We start from the raw sequence: 22,717 nt of genomic DNA, 5'->3' as shown, positions 1-22,717 counted from the left end.
CATCCTGCCATCCATCCATAATCACCATCATTCTCCATGGTATCACTAATCTCTGTGTCCGCGACGGACTTGAGAGCCTGCTGCTCTGCTGATCCCAGACGGAGAGATTAAAGTGATGTACTTGGCAGGGTCTCGGGCAGGGTCATGGTTGATGAGCATCACCAGTAATGATGCTGTGCTGTTTTGCCCCTGCTGGCCCTGCAGAGGTGTAGGGTTTCTCTCAGTACCACCTAAGCCTCTGCAGTGCTGCAGTGGAATGAGTCCACCCAGCAGATGCCAGCCATCAGACACCGACATTTGCTGCGTTATATTCTAGCTCATGTTCATAAAACGCTGCGCTCACTGTGCAGGCATGCTGCTGTCCTGACTCAGTGTGGCCTGTGTTTTGATGGAGAAAACAGCCTAGAGCCTAAATGAATGGGAGCAGCATAAATAAAAGTACTTACTTGTTGTGGGAAAGCATGTCAGACCCTGAACCACGAGAGAGAAGGTTAAGCTATAATGTGTTACTTTATATAGGTCCAGGCATGACTAGTCTGACTGTGGTGTTTTGTCATGGGACACTGCTTCACTAAGGCAATTAAGACTTACAAAGCCCTAGTTACACACTAAGCATAGTGCTCTTCTTATTCTGCTACATGTGTTACCTAAGTCTTTATTTACATGTAAAACCTCTAGGCTAACAGGAACTTGTGCTGCAGTGTTCTGCTGAGAATACACCCTGCACCAAATGTATTCATCAAAAACGTCTAAGTTAGATGTTTGTAATGACCAAATGTTTAAAGCTATGTTTAGAAAGAATTGTTGCACAAGCATGTGTGGAGGGATGTTGTAACCAATTTGTCAGCCGCTGGTGAAGGCTATAGCCTTACATAGTGAGGCGGTGGGCTCGCTTGACTGATGTCAGGCTTATTTGTCAAATGGTGTTTTATTTATGAGGGTTTTCCATGCATGGCCCCTGCCTAGCTTTACTACGCCTGTTTCCCTTATGGCAGCCCTGTAAATAATTCAACATCGTTTGGAGCAACAGAACCAAAATAGCCCAAAGTGTGTACTTGTTTGTGGCTAGTCCAGAAAATCACAGCAACTGCTGAGGATTGTTTTTTTTTTTGATGTGGCATCTTTGGTATGTTTCGATGGATACAATATTACATGCCAACTTGACCTCGCTGCTTCAAGTTTACACCAACAGCATGAGAGGATCTGTGTCAGCTGTCAGTGATGAGTGTCCAGTGCTGTATTAATGGGACTGCAATATTCATGTAGCTTGTGTTGATATTGAGAGTACTTCAGGGGGTTTAGTTACTGGTCTTGTGACCCATGTCATCCTTCCATGCCTTGATCCCTGAAGATGACAGCGAAAGTAACTTGACCCTAAGACATAGGCTGCAATTCATCTTAGGGTAATGAGAACACATTTAATGCTGTAATACACACATGCTGATGTCAGCACCATCTGCCTCGTGCTTGTTGCTTAAGAGTCTCAAAGAGGCAAATGCAGCTTTTTTTCTCTCAAGCATTGGCAGACTTTAGAGGTCTAATGTAATATTTAGAAGAGGAACCTTATGTTGAATGTTGTTTTTCCTTTATTTGCACCTCTCTCCTTTACTCTGCTGCCTTGCTCGCAGGGATCGCTTGGATCCTACTTTCGCTACATGACGTCTCTTGGCTTCTTAGCTGTAATAATGATGGATATCAGATGGAGAGGTTGGTTACTTCTCTGATGTTCTGCTTGCATTTGATTAAAGCATTTTTTCATTTCCTGGTGCCACTCAAGATATCTGTTCCACCCTTGACCTTGCTGCAGCATAAGCATTGATCGGATGACTAGAAGGACACTGAGTAATTTGGTCTGCCGGGTCTTTGTGACAGTGGGCGGCATCATGTGCAGGCAGAATAGTGCTGATTAGGCCATGAGGGCTTTCTCTCGCTGTCTGTTTTCTATCAGCTGGTGGGGACTCATTCAATGCAATGCTGGTTTTCAGGGGTAAATCCCCCCCTTTGTGTGTAGGGGCGTCTCAAGTAGTGTCAGCTGTAGCGCTGCACACTTGATGCTGTGTCTACTGCTACCTCCTTCTGGCTGCAAGAGGCCCTGAGGCTGCATTTTCATTTGTCTTGCGACTTCTCAGCCCCTTTTATTTGCCCGTCCACAACAAGTAAATGTTTGCTGATTGGCAAAAGGAGGCCTGTGTGTGTGAATGCGTGCCTTTGTCTCATAGCTTGAAAGCATGTTCTCAAGCTTCTGTGAGTATGTTTGTGTGCATGTGTTGTACAGGCCCTCATTCATTCTTAGACTGCTAGGCCCTCACTGTGTCTATTCCCTTGTTGCTCATTGAGTGCAATTAGAGCAATTTGACTGTGAATACCCCATCAAAACAGCCTATTAGGACCATTAACCGAGCAATCTTCACTCATTGATGGTTTGGACCATGTGATGATGACAGAGAAACAGGTCGACTACCAGCTCTTAGGCCAATAGGTGAGAAGCAGAGATTTTTGCCCTTACTGTTACGTTTTTAAGTCAGTGAGTGCGGCCTGAAAAGTTCCTTTCCTCTGGCTGTGAAGCAGTAATTCTAGTAAGTATTTTCAGAAACATACATTTCCTCCACTACACCATGTAGTTTGCCTGTTTAAGCTAATTCGTTTTGCCATATTGAAACTAAAGTGCCACCATATGGCACAGATGACATAAAACCAACATGAATGGCTGCCATAATTTGAACCTCAGCTGTAATTTGGTATTTGCCCTTTATTTAAAACCCTCACGCTCTGCTGCCTATCATAGGCAGGCTTAGTTTACCACTAATTGCTGAGCAACCCTATGGAAGTGCCTTTGAGTGGAGGTTTCTTTTGGCTCTGGTGAAATTAGTGTCATATTTATAGTTTGCTTTAGATCCTTGATAACAGAAGAACAGAAGGCATATAGTGTTCATGCAGCAGAGTGCGTAGGAGAAGTTTGTCTGCAGACTGCACCATCATGCAGTTGGTTGATTTGAATGGCGTTTAAATAGATCCGCTGGGTGCAGGGGTTTGGTTTGTAGGTTCACTGGGTCAAGACTGTGTATTGTAATTATATTTAGTAATATTTATGCAATATAGTGAGTTTCTCTTCAGTATTGCGCTGTTACAATTATTAATCAGAAAAAAGGTAGGGGATGTTTCCTAATATTGACTCAGTCTGATGTAACACTTGACATAACAGCTACTAAGATGATGCCAGTTTCTTAGTTCTCCTGCAAACCCAGCCCTCTCACAGTCGGTCATTGTAATGACTCTTCTCTGTCCACCCAGTTTCCTCTCTTACTTCCGGGGTCGTTGGCACCAGATAGGGACAAAGCAGCTCTTTCTTTGTCCGTTTTGAAGTTGTCCCCTCAGCGGCTGGTAGCTAATCTGACTGACCATCAGGGGCTTCTGACAGTCAGGGAAAGACAGATACAGAGAGAAAAGGCTGAGATAGATAGCAAAGAAGAGGGTGGGGGTGTGAGGGGGTGGCATGGAGGGTGATGACTGGACCATTTAGCATCCGGTGAACAGAGGAGTATTGTGTGCCAGTGGGCTGCTGCAGGGTGCTTACAGGGTGAAGGTCCAAAATCTTAGAGGGAGATCCTTCCGGAAAACATTTACCAAGCATACTGGTGCATCTGAGAGACAAATGCTTAATAGCAGTGGGCTATGAAGAAGTCTGTTTTGCCAAGGAAGCTACAGAAGCTGTGTCACAGGGTCAGGGTATGTTAACACAGTGGGGAAGAAACATTATGTGCCCTTTACAGCATTGTTTTAATGAATTTATAACAGAATTTCCTTTTCTCTTCCCCACTGCAGAATGGAGCAGTGCTTGTTAACCTTTTCAACTTAAAAAATGTAGCTCTTTATCTAATTAATAAGAAGGATTCCCTGCACCAGCCTGTACTGAAATCTAAAAGTTACTTAAACTGATAAATATTTACTCGATCCTTCTGGTATCTGTGTTGCTATACATAGCATCAGCTGATACATTAGCTGAAGAGGAACAGGTCAAGTAGGTGATATCTAAGGCTAAGGTTTCAAAAGGTTTCATTGTGTGAGTCTCTATTATGACATTACACACAGAGCGATTCTTACTTCAAACACTGCAGCTACTAGTTTTGCTGAGGAACCGGTAAACGTCACAATCAGCTTGGTGTTTGGAATTCCACACACCCTGGGTGCACATTTAGATTTTAACTTGAAATGCTTAGTCACACTTGCTGGTTCAGGATTAATCCAAACAATATAATTCAGCAGCAGGTAAAACAAGCTGTTGAAGAAGAAACCAGTATGAGACACATGATGGAAAGTCAAATCACGTTAGATTCATTGTTGTTTATTTGATCTTTAATGAACACAGTAAGGGCTGCAATATAATACGCACAGTGATAATGAGAGTTGGTTGTGCACAATACACAAATGAGTGGAGGCTGTAACCCGACCTGTGTAAATACCTGTCCACTTACCTGAATACGTTTACACATTAATAGACCCAGGTGTGTATTTGCACTCCCATGGCCAGTGTGTGTGTACAGCTTTCAATTGCTGATTTGCATCTTCTTGGGTTGTGTTGAATTTCCTTAAGTAGAACCGGTTTTTACAGGTTTATATAAGCTTGTCCTGATAGCACTGGACTTCTTCATATAATAACTAGCACATGATGTCAGCATTTGCCACTAATGCTAATTTAACTCTGTTCAGGTGTGTATCACATCATCAGTCTTGAAGTCACATGCTTGGACAAAGAGGCATGTGACACTGTCCATTTGTAGTGGACCTTTCTGATAATTGATAAAGAAATGAGGGTAGTGCCCTGCTTGTGTAATACAATAATCACCAGACCCCTTAAGGGGGTCGTAAAAGGCTGTGATGGATATGGATAATGTTCTTCCTTGCATCTTTTTGCCTCTAGCAGGTGTGTGGAGTGTACTGTACCACACAACAAAGCAGTGCTACTCGATACACTTTATGTTAGGTTCATCCTTCCCAAGCCTCAGGCAGCAGTAGCCTGGCACTGGCAGAGAATTTGGGAGATATGGCTTCAACATAATTTGCATTCATGCAAAGACACATTTATTCTCATTATAATATCAAACATCTTTATATTGCATGATTTGCATGATGATATTTTAAAAATTGCCAAATAATTCTCAAATTGACCTTTCTAGAATCAAATTCTGCAGTACATCTTTCAACATCAACATCAAGGCATTGTGGTTGTGTTTCAGAACATTTTGTTTCAGAAGGTTTTGAAAGATTTGCTTTTTATTTATATTCCACATATTTGATTATAACACCTGTGTAATGTTGTGCTTTTAAACTCAACTCTATGGCGCTGTTCACACTGGGGAAATCAAAACGGCTAGAGGCCGAAGGAACAAGCGACACGGGACAAAAAAAACGCGGTAGACGCGTACACGCGGTCCTACCACGGCCTGAACGGACTCTGTATATTACGAGGCGCCACCTAGTGGTTTGGAGGACCGCAAACAAGACGGATTAAGCCGAATTGACCACGGACACGCGTGTGATAGCCAGATTTGAAAATAGGTCTGAACGTATCCAGCTTAAAGGCTATCCAGATACAATCCTACTCTAGCTGGATTAACTTTCTCCAGTGTGAACGGGGAATATGTCACCTCAAAGCTTTATCAGTGTTGCTAACTAACATTTACACAGTGGAGTAAAGTTGGCAAACTCTACGGAGTGTCTAAGCAACTGTGAGAGCAATGTTTGTGTCTGCTTCTCTGAGCGTATTGTGCACACCTGGGTATATTTACTTGCAAGTTAGAGGTCAGTCTTCTTTCTCCTGCCATTCACATATGTGGCAGCGGTGTTTACTCTGTTTATTACAAGGTATTTTCCCAGCAAGAACTACACTGTAGAATTTCAGCCCTTACTTACATCCTCGTTTTTCTTTGACAGTTGTTTTAAGCTTTGGAAAAAGCCCTGAGTAGATCTGTGTGATTTGGACAGCTGTGAGTATGAATGGGCGAAGTGGAAAGGTTGTTGCGTAACCAGGCATTAGCGCATCTCAGTGTAGGCACCATTCACAGAAATAGGGATTATCGCTGGTAGCAGTGGGCATCCCACTCACACCACTGCTATACATATGTGTCAATATGTTCTCTAATAATGTGAGAGCTCATTAGTTACAACCAAATTTATCTCCTTTATTTCTCAACACTCAAAGGTAAAATATGAGGTTATTTCCACGAATATCTTATCTAGAACATTGAAGATGTCTCAGTGTTGTACAGTAATGGCTACTCCCTTTTTGCTCTTGGAGATGTGGGAACTGTTGGTTGTAAATTTAGTGGCAGGAGTTCAAGAGTCATACCTCGGTATTCATAGAGCAGCCATGTTATTCTCTCCTCTGTGCTGGTAAGCAGTCGGAGAATGGTTTTTAGGATACGCAAGTTCATGAACCAGGCGGTTCCCTCCTGATTTGTGCAGGCACATGTTTTCCCAGTTAGGTTTCACTAATAGAAGGCTTCTGTGCCAAGTGAGGTCAAGAAAGGCTGTGACACAGCAGCAAAGTTCAACCGAGTTGTGACCAAAAACAAACAAGGCTTTATAGATGGCACAGAGGTTGCACATTCACAGTATAATACCTTCCTTCTGTTGTTTTTTTTATCTTATAGATATGTTTAATTCCAGATTAAGCAACCTGTTTCTACATGCCACAGATGAAACTGTACGCTGTGGTAAAAAGAGAAAGTGTTTTCCTCAAGTGGAGGAGAAGGTTTTGCTTTTACGTCACATTGTGTGGAATGTGGAGGAGAGAGCCCTTCAGTGTGAGTGATGACGAGCAGGGTGAGGAACACTCAATAGAGTAGTGTGTGTTAGAGTTTCTTTTCTAGGTGATTATCAGGGTGCTGACAGGTGCAGCTCAGGCACTTCGAAATGCTGTCAAAGACAATAGAGATCTTTATTGGCTGGACAAAATGTCCCTCAGGTCAGGCAACATACCTCTACATCTGATGAATGTGTCAGAGGAGGGGGCACCGAAATCAAAGAAGCTGCAACTAATTACTTCAATTACAGGGACCGTGAAAAGAACGTCACACTCACTAGTGGACACATTCAGATGTCCTTTTTCAGCACATTGTTAGTCGCTTAAAGACTTATGGTATTTAAATGAGATGAGTCACATTTAAAGTTTGGGGCACCATTATGTGATACTCAATTGAGGCTTTGTTCATTGATTTTCCCCCTCCCCACTTCATACCTCCCCTCTCCTCCCTAGCAACCAGAGCCCATGCAAAATATTTTAGGGTACCAGGAAATGGGGTTACACACATCTCATACCTCTATGTACTGCATGGCAGGGTAGAGGAATGTGTTAATTAATGGATCCAACTGTGAGATAAAAAGGAGGCCTTCTGTCTGGCCGTCCTGTGTTTGGTTGGTGGATCATTCTAATCCATCTACCTCCCCCTATTCCTGGCCTCAGGTGAATTCAACACACACTTTCCCAGGAGTGGAAAGAGGAAACTATTAAAAATCTCTCTAAATACCCGTGTTTGTCTTTCTACTAGTGTGGCTTAGAGTTTGGCTGCTAAATGCATGTAAGAACTTGCCCAGTGCTGGTTTTGTTCTCATTAAGATTGAATGATTACCAGCAAGTGGAAATACTTACCCTTGATGATTTATATTTATTTATTTTTGTAAAACACTGTAGCTATATTATTGATATAATTAATGGAAAATACTGGTAAATTGTTTTTAAAATTGAAAACTGGATATAACAACTGAAGAAGTTTTGCTTCATATTGCCCAGCCCTACTAAAGTGTGTAAGTGCATCAGTCGCTTTAAGATAGTAGCTTTGACTAGACTTATAAGAGATATAAGATTATACATAAGTTATAGCTGTGGTGCACAATGTCTAATGTGTATTGACACCATCACTACTGCAGGCTCTAAACATTTCTCTGGTTATTCAGTTCTCCTGCACACAGGCCTGTTTTTACAAGACATTACTTGAACCATGTTACTTCTTCCAAAAAAGATTATGAATTGATTTTCATTGAGCCTGCGAAACCTGCACATACACATGTGTTGATGTGATGCAACACCTCATCGTGTCTGATCTTGAGTCCAAGTATGAAATCAAATGGATCAGATATGCTGCAGAACCAAATGGATGTTCAGATCACACTGTAATCCCCTCTTCTTGTTCTGACAAGCTCTTTTAAAAGCCCCTCAAACACCTCAAGTTACTGCTTCACACTTATCTAATCAAGAATCGGGGCTGCAGGAATCAGTCACTGTCAATCCTTTTGTTATTATAGCTTACTGCTTGCAATCTGACTCTAAGGCTCCTTCAACCCAAGTCCAGGTCATCAGTCCTTTTTCTTCATTCTTCTGGATGTCACTCCACTTTATTCTGAAATAATGTGAGTATACTGTACAGGAGGAATCTGTAATGGGTGCTTTGATAATTCCTTTTAAGTCCCAGAGATCAGAGTGGAGGCTTGGCAACCCATACTCACACATCACATTAAGCTGCAGGTCTACCTGTGTGTGCTGGTAATTTGGGAGGTGCTGATTGCTGACACGGCGGCTGATGGCGGCTTGTCAAAGCACCAGGGGAGGGCTGTGATGACGTTTCCATTCTGACAGTCTGTTTCTGTGTGACATGGCCCTGTGGAAAATGCTACATTTGCAGTTTTCAAGGTTAAGCTGTATAACATGACACTAAATTGTCATGATTGATGCGTTCGATCTGTCCCATCTGCTCTCCTCATGTCCGTGCGTGTCTAGTGTCTTGGGGATAATATAATCTTGACAATGTGATCGGCTGAAAGGATTATTTGGACTCACTGTCACACACAAGTGGCAACACAATGAAAACGGCTTCATGATTTGATGATGAATGTCGCATAATTTTAAATATCATTTTATGGCATTGCCCATCTGCATTATGTTTCTGCTTCCTGTGAGGTTATAGTAGCTCTGGTGCCCGTCTGGTATCACTAACCTGGCCAGCCTGGCTGACAGTTGTCCTGTTGCACCCAGAGGAGCAGCTTTGCTTTATAAACATCATCTGCTAGCAGTACAACAGCTAACAAACAATCTCACTACCTTTATTAATCTGCTCCATCAAATATCTCCATCTGGTAGAAAATATTGCAAAATTAACTGCATCACTGTTGCCGTTAGCATAAAGGACATAGTTTAATGCGTTTTTGAATACATAATTTTAGGGATGCACCGAAATGAAAAATCTTGGCTGAAACGAAAACCGAAAATGAGGAATCCAAGGCCGAAAACTGAAACACCGAAAAAAAAAAATGTATTATGCCAATTATTAGTACCATTGCATTTATGGCTATAACTGTGTACTAACCTCACTGTCTCACTGCATCCACACGGCCTGGATCATTTCTCGTGCGCGCTGCTTTATTCCCACAAGTATGATCTTTATAACGCGGATCAATACCGTCGCAATGAAGTGCAGAGGATCCGATTAGATCTCAGGGAAATGTGTGCTGACGGACTACGAGTGTACTTTTCAATGTTTTCACTCCGCAGTCCGTCTCAGCCTCTTTGCTTGGAAGACGCTTTAGTGCTGTGTTTAAAAGAATAACGTCAGCTGCAGATGCATCAGAGGAGCTGATCTCTTTAGTTAGCTGCTCAAATGGAGCAAAAAAAGACACCTCAGACATGCTGGAGAGTCATCACAACAACATCCTGTTTCGGCCGAGTTGTTTTGGTGAAAAAAGTGTTTCAACCGAAGATTTGTGGTGCATCCCTACATAATTTGTATGTTGAGTTAAATGGCACAAGCTTGGCTATGTAATCATTCACATTGTTGTGGATACAGAACTTATAATCAAAAGGATTGCCTTTCAGTTCGTAAAAGGTCTCTAAAGTGTGTCTCTCCTCATACATTGTCAGTGTAAATTGATAATGATATCTTGTAGATACACTTGTTCACTCGACAGATCTCTTCATTCACAGCATTCACTGTTGGACCGATGTTGGGTTTTACCATGATGTAATGCTTAGAAAAGATACTACACATATCAAAAGCAAATGAACCGATAAAAGCATGCTAACCTAATACTTTCCATGCCAGCTATCACCATATTAAAACATATGTAAATGTGTGAAATCATTTGCATTTCTGCCTCTGTTAACATATAACAAAAGCTTCCTGTATGCTTACATAGTTTTGTCAAAGGGCTATAAGGAAATGTAAGTATGTCTCATGGAGTGCTAGGGTTCTGCATGTTGCATTATGCTTGTGATGCATGTTTATGTGGGGGCTCAGCTGTTGGTTGTTGCAGCAGCCCATCTGTTTTGCTGTCTGGGCATCGCAGTCAGGTCTGGGTCATTTTGAGGACTTGCCTCATAACTCTCAAGGGGATCATATGTCCACATGGAGAGAGCAAGTGGACAAGTGAGGAACAGAGGGCAGAGTGGTTGCAATCACATCTGCTCAGGAGGAGGAGGAGGAACTAAAGATTTGAACTGTGGAGGTGTTAGGATGGATTGCATAACACGAATCTGAACTGGAAGTTGATTGTTCCTCTTCAATTCAAGCCTATTCTGCTTCTGATAAGAATGGCAACAGTATATTAAATACCACTTCACAGTTTTATCTGCTCAAAACAGTGTATCTTTGTCCCACCTTGAGTAATGGAGGACTGCTTCCTAGTTTGAATACTGGCTCTGTTTTACAACACAAACCTTTCTCACAGTTATTTGTTATAGCCTCAGACATCCTTAGAGCCCATCCCTTTCATAACTCCCACAGAGGTCTGGACTGTTGTTTTGCACTGATTGTGGTTGAAGCATTGAAGATACTCAATGGTTTGGAATTCCTCCTGCCAGAGTGAGGAAAAAGTGCGGCTGGTTGAGCTGCCACGGTGGCTGATTTATACCTGTGTTTGTGTCCTCGGGATCGTGGTTCTGGGTCATGGCATGGCATGGCAGCCCCCAGATAGACAAAAGTCTAAAGATGGAAGGTTTTGATTACTGGATGATAATTGTGGAATGAGGAATGTGGAATTGAGAATGGCTGTTATCGTGCAGCTAAAATGCATTTCATCCTGTTGTGAAGAGGCTTTGAATTGTGTTTGTTTGGGAACTTTTTGCTCAAAACCACAACTGTGGCTACATGATTACATCCTTTCTTCATCTCTGTAATGCTTTTTATTTATTTTTCTTCAATGGTTTTGGCTTAAATGCAGTAAAACAATACTCTGATTACGCTGCAAGATTTCCAAACTTCCCAAACAAAAGTATCTAAGTCGACTGAGGCCATTGGCTGAGATCACTCAGCCAGTTTATAGACAAAAATGATGCCACCCCACCAGCTGGCTGGCATCTAGTAATTGTTTGTTTTCTATCATAAGCAGCTTAGCACAAGGATTAAGAGTACCTACAAATGATGTTTTTTCGTGTCACACAGCAGGAGGGATGGCTTGCCTTTAACTTGAAAAACTCAAACACCTTTAAGTATTCTTAAGGTGAGACAGATTGTTTCAGCAGAACTGTGCCTGGACATTGTATTGTCCTGACTCAATAAACCCAAGCTACAGCTAATGCAGACAATGATCCCATTACAGCTGCATTTGTGCCTGAATAGCTCACATCAGTGATATTGTTTGATTAAGCAAAGTGTGTTTGACTCCTCTCTTTCCTGCACTACCATCACATCCTTTTCTCTGGCTTTCTTACTACATTGTTTACTACGTTATTTATCATCTTCTATCACTCTAATTACTAATTAAGTATTCCATGGGCAGTCTTGTACACTGTAGATGTGTTTGTGTGACAGAGAAAGAGGCAGTGGAATGTGTCAGCGGCGACTGATAGTGACTGTGGCCTCTTCTTCTTGTTAATGGGTCAGTGAGAGACAAAGAGCTGCTGTGTGCATGGGAACCAGAGCGACATGATGGGGAGCAGGAGCAAGAGGTGTTAAGACAAGGAAGTGGTTGAGAGTCCAAGAGAGGACATCCAACAAATGCAACATAATAGAATATTGACAAAATCTCTATTATGATATTTAGTGTATAGGAACCAGCTATGACCATCTAGGTGTTTGTTTTGTTATTTAGATGATGTCATGATCTGTTTGTGTCCCTTGGTACCTGTGTTATTTAATTCATATTTTTTCTTGGTGACATTAGTTATTGTCCATTCATTTTTAGATTATTCACCATCAAGTGTAATTATCTCTGCCACTAAATAGTTAAAGTATAGTAACTAACCAGTTACAGTGTGCAATCATGCAAAAACATTTCACCTTTGTTAGAAAGCAGCAGTTGTCGAGGTATAGACACAACAGAACGCCACATATTCCTCAAATTGTAATTACATTTCAAAACAGTTTGTCTTTTTTTTGTATTGGTTGTTTTTGCATCACAGGGCAGCAGGACTGTCAGGTTAAAATGCAGCTTTTCCAAAAAGGCACCTCTCTAGGGATTAACAAAATAAAAAGCTCTATTTTAAGAATGACCTTTTACATTTAATGTGAGTTTTGTAATCTAGTAGCAGTGAAGGTCCACCTGGTTTGCTGATTGACACACATTGATGCTCACATTTATCACCTAATCTGTCCATCTGTTGTGCATGGTAGCATGAATATTTGTGTCTTTACTCATCTAACTCTAGTGTTTGACTCAGATTTGAACAGATCCTATTTTAATCTGGCTGTCTGATGACTTTTCCTTTTCCTCTTGCTGCATGATGAGGTGATGCTTGTGGTTCATGACAACACTACATAGATGACATCACACAGTATCAGTATCAGCTGCACTGGATTTTTAATCAGTATGCACCTGTTATCTCTTGATCTCTGAGTGGGACTTTTTCAGCTGGAAAAAAAAAAACGCTTTTCAGTGCCTTGTTTTTAATAAAATCTCTAATTGTGGCACATTAGCACAAACCTTTGACATAACCAAATGAGTATGTTTACGTGCACAGCATACAGATAGGCTGATGGGAGTTGTAAAATTTTTCAATCTGTCTTTACCCACCTGGCACCCTTTTGTCTTTGTGTCTGCCTTTCCTCTCATTCTTCCTCTCCTCTCTCACTCTCTTGCTCTATCAATTATGCATTTGCTAATGGGCTCACTTCCACTTCCCACTGCAGCACTGCTAAGTCATCCTGTAAACACCCAGCAGGTGTGTGTGTGCGTGTGTGTGTGTGTGTCTAAACATGGAGTAAAAGCGTGCAGACCCAAAGCGTTTTACCCTGTTGGCCTCCATGTCAGTTGCATCACTGCTTTCTTATCCCATCTGTCCGTTTGTAAGTCTGTCAAAGCTCCCCGCCACCCCCACCAGTGCACTCCAGGTGGAGTAATTCACTCCAGTAATATCTGGTGAGGATGTAGGTTACCCAGCAACACTGGCATTTAAAAGGGACTTCCAGATTAGTACGGCTTATGGCTACCTGCTGTTCTCTCTCTGTCACTGTGCCTCTTATTGTAGGTGCCTTTCTATTTGCTGCATGGATCAGTCCGCTGAAAATCCGTCATCATCTAATTAATGTCTGTGGAGGCTGGAGTTTCAATACTATATATATATTGTTTGTGTAGAAGATTAATGCATTGGCCGCTCCCTCCCTATAAATAAATACAATTTCATTCAGGCCCTTTGAGGCCTGCAGGGCTTAAGTGAAGCACTCACATCAGTGATGTTTTTTGATTAAGCAAAGTGTGTTTGACTCCTCTCCTTCCTACTCTACCACTACATCACATCCTCTTCTCTGTCCTTCTGTCCATTATTTACCATGTTATTTCTCCCACCTACATAAGCCCCACCCACTTGCTGTGTGTGTGTGTGTGTATTTAAAATGACTTTAACAGGGAGTTAGCTTGTTAGCTTATGACAACACTATGAAAACACTGCTGCTGATGTTGTGATCAGACCAATATGGCCACATTCACACTTGAGAAAGTCAATCCAGCTAGAGTAGGATTGAATCCAGATAGCCTTTAAGCTGGATACGTGTGTATCCACATGTTTTTCTGTCCTGTGTCGCTCCTTCTTTCGTTTTTTTCAGTTAAAAAAGCAGTTTATTCCTTTGTAGCCCTGTCGAAAATAAACTCGGGGCAAAGCTGTCATAGTTCGATGGTTGTTTACATACGGCTTTTGTACGTGACCCGGACACTGTCCCTGTGAACCGGAAGTATCCCGTCGCTAGCGGGATTTGCTAGCCGCATTTGTGTTCAGACCTGAGACAGATGTAAGCCAATCCGGCTAGATCCACCTTCAAGAGGTGGATTGAAATCAATCAGGATATATCCAGATTTGCATTGTTCAGACTCAGATATCTCCAGATACAGCCCGAATCCCGCTCTAGCCGGATTGATTTCCCCAGTCTGAAGGGGTCTATGAGCCAGCTCAGATTGGACAAGTGAGTTGAAATGTGAAGGCAATGATGAATGAAGACACTCTGAGAGGCAGAGTGGTGTCAGAGGTGGTAGATGGAGGGAGGAAGAGGAGGATGAGGAGGAGGAAGACCAAGAAAAATATTTCAGCTGGTAGAACATGTTGTTTATGGAGCAATGAGGGCACAAGATTCACATGTTTCAGCAGAAGAGAACTGGTTATTACATTGTTTTGTGGCATTTAACTAACTATCTTCTATCACTCTAATTAGTCATTAAGTATTCCATGGGCAGTCTTGTACATTGTAGATGTGTTTGTGTGACAGAGAAAGAGGCAGTGGAATGTGTCAGCGGCGACTGATAGTGACTGTGGCCTCTTCTTCTTGTTAATGGGTCAGAGAGAGACAAAGAGCTGCTGTGTGCATGGGAACCAGAGCGACATGATGGGGAGCAGGAGGAAGAGGTGTTAAGACAAGGAAGAGTCCAAGAGGGGACATCCAACAAATGCAACAGATATTTAGTGATATAGGAACCAGCTATGAAAGTCTGACAGTGTAAAACTAAATTAAATGGAAATTAGGTGTTATGTTATTTAGATGTGTTGTCATGATCTGTTTGTGTTCCTTCGCAAAGTGTTGTCTTACCTGTGTTATTTAATTCATCTTCTTCTTGGTGACATTAGTTATTGTCCATTTATTTTTAAATTATTCTCCACATATTCCTCAAATTGTAATTCAATGTCAAAACAGCGTATCTCATTTTTTGTGTCCTTTTTACATACCACCAAAAATTGGACAAAACTGGACAAAACAAAACAAAAACAATGCCGGCTCCTTTGTGGCTTTCTGCTTAGTTTTTAGTTATTCTGGGCTCCTTGGCAAGAATTAAATAAGATTACTGGTGCCCATCCTTATTGGCACCCTGAGGCACATCTGAGGTCAAGGTGATGCCTCAACACACACACATGCTGAAATACACACCCATACAACAGCAACACTATTTTCCAAAATAGAGTTTTTTTTTACTGTATGGGGGTATTTAGTGAGCATATGGCTCCCTCTAGTGGTTATTTGTTCTTACTACATTTTAAAAGTATTGAGTGATTAATTTAAATCAAATGATAAATTATAAAAAGTATATAAAAAGTAGTGACATTTTGGTATTGAGTCATAGAAGTGTCTATGTGCAAGGATGCATTATATTTTATAGGAACAGCCATTTTTTCACAGTCTTTCGGTTGTGGAGTTGGATTCAGCGACTCACAAGCTGATGTAATGAATGGAAATTTCTCTGGTGGGACTAATCCAACAAAGCCTTTGCTTCTTTATCTGTCCACTTCTCACCTCTCTGTCTCTCCTGTCTTTTCTTTGCTGGCTTCTATTTTCTTTCTAAATTACACTTGTTGTCCTTTGTGTGAACAAAAGGAAACACCCTGCAGAAGTACATTTTTCTCCTTCTAAAGAAGCCATGAAGGCTTGCAGTGAAAAATAATTTTCTGCTCACAAATAGAAAATCTATTAGGCAGCATGTTACATAATGTTTTTGTAGAAGATTTGATGGTTTTGTAGCACCATAAAACATGTCTAGCAGAACAGAAAGACATGTACGGAACATAATTGTTTAAAATACATTCTTCTGGGACTTATTGCTTATTGTAACTGGTTCTCGTGTAAATGTTATGATGTCTGATTGTTTTATGGTACCTGCCATTAAACTACAAGCAAACATAATACATAACCAGCTGTTGGAAGCTCTGCCTTCTTGTCATTCTGTTTACAATTGAACTGTAGTATGAGATAGAAAAAGAGGGTGGAGCACGGTGAGCCTTTTGGCAGGGGACAAAAAACTTGAGTTTCAGGTCGGTTCAGGTGAGCTGAGACACCTGGTGGGTGGGTGTATTCCTGAATGGGAGGATTTAGTCTGTGTGTGTGTGTGTATGCACGTTGGAGTGCCTTCCTCTGTGTTTCAGTTGCAGGAAGCGCTTGAGCTGGTAAGCCCTGAGTTTCCTGGTTGTTTTTTTGTGAACTACATTAGCGCACATTCGTCTTTTGTTAGATCAGATCGACTCGGTTGTGCTCAGTCCTAATAATAATCATTATATAGATGTTTCCGTGACTTCATAAATACTGTGAAGATAATGGGTTTGTTATTGTTGTATTGGATAATTGTCTTGTTCATATTGATTAGAAAGTTAAACACCACACGTGCAGTTTCAGTTAGAATGGCCTCATATCATATAAAAGCACACAGCTAACCTGGAAAGGGAGACAGCGCCGTAGTAAAACCTCCACCCGGCTTTCATTGTAGTATTCTGCGAGGAGTCTAAAGCACACTAGAGACTCATATTCATCTTGATTGTCTTGGAGCACCCTGTGTCAAACTCTTCCATATTAGTGACCCTGAGTTTCTGGATTTCTGAATTTTCTCTTGTAAATTAGATGAATCTCTCTTTAATGTGTTTTTTTGGACAGTGAAGCAGCCAGTTGTGAATCGAGGTGGCTGAAAGGGGAGAATGACTTCAGATGTTTCAGGTCCTCTGGAAAGACAGGTTGACCTAAACACATATCTGTGTGTGTGTGTGTACATAAGCAGATGTATTTTATGTGGAAAAATTGGACGCTTATGAGCGACACGTGGCGGAGCGCTGATTCTGTCTGAGCTGTCAAAGAAATCCCACCTGAGACCGAGACACGAGAACTCACTTTTCCCATTTCTCTCTTAACCTCTCACGTTGGATGAAGCCATTTGTGTTGATGTGAACTTTTCATCGTCATGGGTTAATAGTGTTCACTGATATTCCACATTTGCTCTTCTAATCTGTTTCCATATGCTTCTTACTTGCATGCATACACTTCTTCCTATTGCTCATCGTTCTCACTGCTCCCCCAGAGCAGTCAGTCATTCCAGGAACATCAGACTTGCCAGGTACCGCCGAGTCTTAATTTAAGCAGCCCCAATCCCTCATAAAGCTAACGGCTATTAACGAGAAGACGTATGGCACACTCCAGAAAACACAACCCTGTCCCGCCAGCGTCACGCGCCTCACGCTTAATAGGAATCGACATGGTGACATTTTGGCAGCTCTGCGGCCAGGCAGGCGAAAGACATTATTCAACAATGTGATTTTCCACAGAAGTAACAGAAAAAGTGGAAGGGGCTGCCTGTGCAGTGCTGGCATCAGGAGGATTTCTGAATTTTTTTTTTTTTTTCTCGCATTGGTATTTCCATTTCAAAATGTCATGTGGATGAACATTCCCCACGACCACGGTTTAATACTCTGCAATTATGCACAGCCCATTGAAATGTAGTTCCAGCGTGTGTGCCTGTGTGTAAATGAGTGTTCGCCGTTACCACAGTTGGATATACTGCAATTATACTCTTATGATCGTGTCATGTATGGTTGTGTGCATGTGGCTGTAACTCTATCTACTTCTGTCTGTCTGACTTTGCACTTTGTGGTCGCTACAAGCCAATATGATGTAGAGTAGCTGAAATACAAATTGATTTTACATCCAATCTGTCTTCACAGCTACCCCACACCAACACCCAAAGCTAAAGCTCGCCAGTGGGGTTTGAAGTAAAACAAACATAGTTTTCCATAAAAGGAACAACGTTCTTATTCCCTTTAAATCCAGATGAGTATTGTGTCGCTCATCTTCTGTCTTTGCAGCTGTCTTGGAGTCTCCCTCTCTTTGTCTAAATATCTTCACAGCACAAATATTTGGAAAAGTCTTTTATGGACTGGAAGATTGTGTGCTTGCTGCTAACCACCACTGACCTTTATAGGAACACATGAAGAACATGCAAAAGCAGGATAGAGTACCCTAAAACATGCTACTGTTAATTACACACTGTTTAAAGTCAGCAGGTCTGCAGCCTTGGTGGTTTTTAATACTTTTAGGCTACCTTAGAGGTGCTGTTTGGTCTGCAGTCTGCACTCTAAAATCTTCAAATGTTGTAGAGAATACAAAGAGTATGTGGAGCAGTCTAAACAAAGCAGAAGTTATGCCCTAATTATGTTACAAATTGACACACAGTGGACAATAAAACCTGATCCCCTTCAGGACCCGTAACCTGAGCAGGTGTCACACAGGCTGCCGAATCGATTTTTTATCATATCACTAAGGACCGGTGTAGATAAAATCATCAGGTTTGAAGGCGAACAGCAGAGACGCTGAAGCTGCTGGATAGCTTTGGAAGCAAACTGGTCCTCTGAGCTGTAACCAGAGCAGGTGTGACCGGGGTGGTTTTGGATGGGCGTCAGTAATCGTATGAAGATGATCAGTGTCATTCATGGTGGCCCAGTAAAATCCTGAGCCAGTAGCTGTGCTTCCTGTCACCTCACTTAAGACAGAAAAACCCAACACCCTAATATGTGCCTGGGGAGGTTTTAGTGGCGCTGAATGGCAGAGTTGACTTCTGCTGTGTGTGTCCTGTAGTCACGCTTCCTGTTCGGGTCCAGATGGAGACGGCATGAACGCAGAACCATTCCACCCACTGAAAGTTGTGGATGCGTTGGAGCGTGACATGTTTTTCTCCTTGTTTCTTTTTCCCCCGATGAGGATCTTGAAAAGTGATCTTTCTAATGTCCCATTCATTCGTAGAAGAGAAAAAAGTTTTAAACACAGATAGGCACTTAAAAGTGACAGGCCTTTGGAGTGTTTTTCACTGTCAGTCATTCACCTCCTCTCTTTGTTATTTCTCACAGCAACTATGTCTACATCCAGCTGAGAGTCAGACAGCTCTACCCGTGCTCCCCCTCCGGCTGGATAGACAGGCTTGTTTTTGAAAAGAGGAGAAGAATAACAGTCTTTTACACCTCCCTGTTTCCATCCTTCCACCTATCCATCCATCACCCTGAGCTATTTTCTCTTTAAATACTGATTCAAACTCAGGTTTCACACACTGAACAAGGCTACACAGGCACAGACAGGGTCTCCTGACACACAAACATACAGGTCTTTGTAGGGGAGAAGGGCTGCAGGTTGTCTCCCGTTTGGGGTTTTCAGGGTAAATACTCCCTGCAGAAGGAAAAGCCTCCACTAGATGGCGGCAGAACCATTTGAAGACATCACCTTACCCATGGATTTGGACATGAACATCTTGCTGCAGCTGGAGTATCCCATCTCTTGTCCTCATGGCAGTGTGGCTTTGCTCCCTCTTTGACCATCTGATATTGTGTGATCTGAACAGACATGGTTAGAGCACTCTGACAGTGGAGAATGTTTTTTTTTTTAAGTCTGTCTATTATGATCGTTTTGGGCCTTGTAAAAAGTCCCATGTGTTCCCGGCTGTGCGACATGCTTCCTGGCCTTTACAAAGCCCCCTGAATGGAAAGCTCAATCCCTCTGAAGACTGGGGACTGTATGGTCGTTCCCTTTTAGAGGCAACAAAAAGGCAAATGACTGATATTACAGCGCGGCATACCTTAAGACTATTCATGCCCTCCTCCCTTCATTCTTTGCTTAAGTCTGTCATTCCACTCACAAAGTTTATGACAAAACCGTGCTGTAGCCCTCTCTGTGAAACACTGAACTGATTTAGCATGGGTCAGTGCTCTTGGCGTGAGCTCAGTGGCTGTTACGTTCGGTCCCCTGTTCAAATCGGCCTGCTGGAGAGATTTTGTGGTCATGGCTTGAGGCGCCGCTGCCCTTTTCTGCTGGTCCTCTTAACCTATTTTATTGAAGTATACAAAAGGGTTGAACAGTCCTGAACTCTAATTTCACCATTTTTTTATCATTTGTACTTTATGCACATGCAAAGCTCATGCAAACGACTGACAAATTTGGCCCACAAATTGGTGCTGGCGTGACATGCTGGCCCGGACCTCCTCACATTGGAAAATCAATCCATTCTTAAGTGCTGTTTGATGAATGCACCATATTTTGTACATCTCAATCCAGAAGAAAATTTCTGATATGTGACTTGCTTACTTGCTCACTCAGGCATCTTCTGGACTGTATTGTCTAGATGCTTTTTCCACAAGGCTCCACCTGGGGTGTGCTCAGTCGTGAGGTGAGTTCACATCACAATGTGTCAGACAGGCGTGGTACCGTTCTGCTACGTGGGCTGCCTGTCTTGGCCGGTTTGAGCTTCGATTTGTGCATGTGTTTGTACACATGTTGGGAAAACACCAGGAAATAGTCACTTCTGTACTGTGGGGGCTGAGTGGGAAATTCTTTTGCATTGCAATTCAAATGCATTTGTAATCAGTTTCCGAAGAAGTCACGGCACTTTAAACTTAATGTGTGTGGTCGGAAATTACCCAATCCATTGATTGACCCAATAAGGTGGGAGGGCGCAGGTGTCTTGGCCCTGGGTGGTCAAGAGGGTTTGATGAGTCAGGGTGTCCACCTAGCTCCGGTTTTTACAGCACTTATCAACAAGGGAGACACACAATTGAGCTTATGGCACTGTTAGTGTTCAGTTTGAGCATATTTTCAGAGTTTGGGCCATGACACGTGGGAACTAACATATAATGCATCATTAGGCAGCATGCTGTAAAGAGATAATTGTTTTCCATTCTTCAAGTATTCATGCTGTGGAATCAGGGCCTGCAGAGATGTCTAGGGGTGTTTTGGAAAAAGCGGGGGTTTGGAACAAACACAAGGCTGTAAAAGTTGTCACTGGTTTTGTAGACATGATCACATTGCATCTTGTCAGGCTTTAAGCACAGTGCATTAAACCACAGTGGAGCAATCTGTGTCTTGTAAAGAACTACTGGCACTTCAGGCATGATTTAGTTGTGACACTAGTCTATGATGATGACAGCAAAAAGATATCTGATTGATTGAAATTAACCCATAATATGCTATACAGATGTTTTTTTTTCAGTGATAGCTTTGTGGATGGTCTCATTACAAAAGCTTAACTGGTCTGATTGCATGAATCTGATTGGTGACAGTAAACTAGGGATGCACAATTTTGGATTTATGCTGATATGCCAGCCTGCATCCACCAGAACATCCAGTTGCATTTACAGTGGAATGACCATGTTTCTAAGCCTATTCCGATGGCCCACACATGCAGAATACAGTGCTTTTTAAATATCATCTTACATGTAGTTCTTGTACGTCTATGTTACATTTGGGCTCATAGCTGATAACATTGTTTTCAAATTGTGAAACCAACTCCTTTTATTGCCTTTAAATGTTTAAGCTGACCTGTCAAATTAGTACCTGTTAGTTGAGAAGGAGTATATTATGCTACTGTGCTTTTTCATCCACCTTTGAGGGAGATTTCAGCGAGCCACAGACATTTTATTTGGGTTCTACATCCTTTTTCTTCCTGTCCATGCTCTATCTGGCTTTCCAGTTGATCGCCATTATTTACGAAGCATTGCTTTTCCACGCCTGTTAGACTTTTCACAGGTCTGTTGCTTGCTTACTTTCCCCTTGGTGGATAAAGTTTTCCTTGTTTCCGCTGGATGCTGAACAAAGTGTGGGATAGCCATTTTCTGTGTATGTTATATGGGCGCCAGGCAAGGTGTTGTTGGCTCTTGTACAAAGCAGGATGTTCAGGGGCTTAGGAAAAAGTGTTGGGTTGTAAACACCCAGAGTCAACTGTGAAAGTACTGTCAACACACACACACACACACACACAGCGAGTCATCCCCTGTCAGTTGTGGGCTCACCTATTTACACATACATTTGGTTGAATGATAGACGTTCATATCCATGGTTACAGATAGCAGTGCAGTGCCATAACACAAGTACACACACAACGCGGCAGCTGACTGACACACACGTGTATGCAGCCTTTTTGCCACTTGACACTCAGGCTCTAAAATCTTGTTCTCTTGCAGGGCTCCATGGCATAAAGCCTGTCCACAGACTCAGCTGGTCCTTGGGGATTGCTGCCGAGAAGCTCACAGCTCTGACGCCCCGCTGCCATTTTCAACAGCCTGAGGGGAACCAGGAAGCAGTCGGCAGGAGACATGCCTGCCCTGGCCACCGGAGCCGGCCATGAGCCAGGTACGGACCCCCCCCCCCCCCCCCAGCAGCAACACGATCAGATTTTCTGCACAAAAACCACAAAAATACATTCACGTGGGTCCTCCAGAAGAAGACAAAAGTAGTTTAGGTCATTATACGCTTGGTGCTGTGCCGACCGCTTTAAGTGGCACCTAAATTTAATTTCAAGGCAGCAAAGAATCATTCTTAACTGGCCTCAGGCTTTCTTTTCTCATTGTGAGTGGACCATCTATAACTGCGGTCGGAAAATAAACCAAAGTCTATTTTCACTACATTTTGTGCCCAGCAAAATGAAAAGCATACCAGTGCAAATTTACAGTTTAACAACACAGTGAAAAATTATGTCAAACACACACACGCCATTCCCCCGTCTACCTGTTTTTCTCTGC

General features: G+C 42.3%; 1 protein-coding gene across 1 annotated transcript in view; it reads left to right on the top strand.

The window, feature by feature from the left end:
- The window catches only part of mpp7a (MAGUK p55 scaffold protein 7a), a 112,552-nt gene that overhangs the window by 3,506 nt on the left and 86,329 nt on the right, over window positions 1–22,717 (top strand). The window contains exon 2 of the mRNA XM_028433267.1: window positions 22,160–22,328. Coding sequence (XP_028289068.1) covers window positions 22,292–22,328 — 37 coding nt within the window. The 5' untranslated portion in view covers window positions 22,160–22,291. The remainder of the gene's footprint in view (window positions 1–22,159; window positions 22,329–22,717) is intronic.

The sequence above is a fragment of the Parambassis ranga genome, chromosome 20 (assembly GCF_900634625.1).
Source record: "Parambassis ranga chromosome 20, fParRan2.1, whole genome shotgun sequence".
NCBI lineage: Eukaryota > Metazoa > Chordata > Actinopteri > Ambassidae > Parambassis > Parambassis ranga.
The sequence above is the reverse complement of the archived record's forward strand: the minus strand, read 5'-3'. Positions and strand labels throughout refer to the sequence as shown.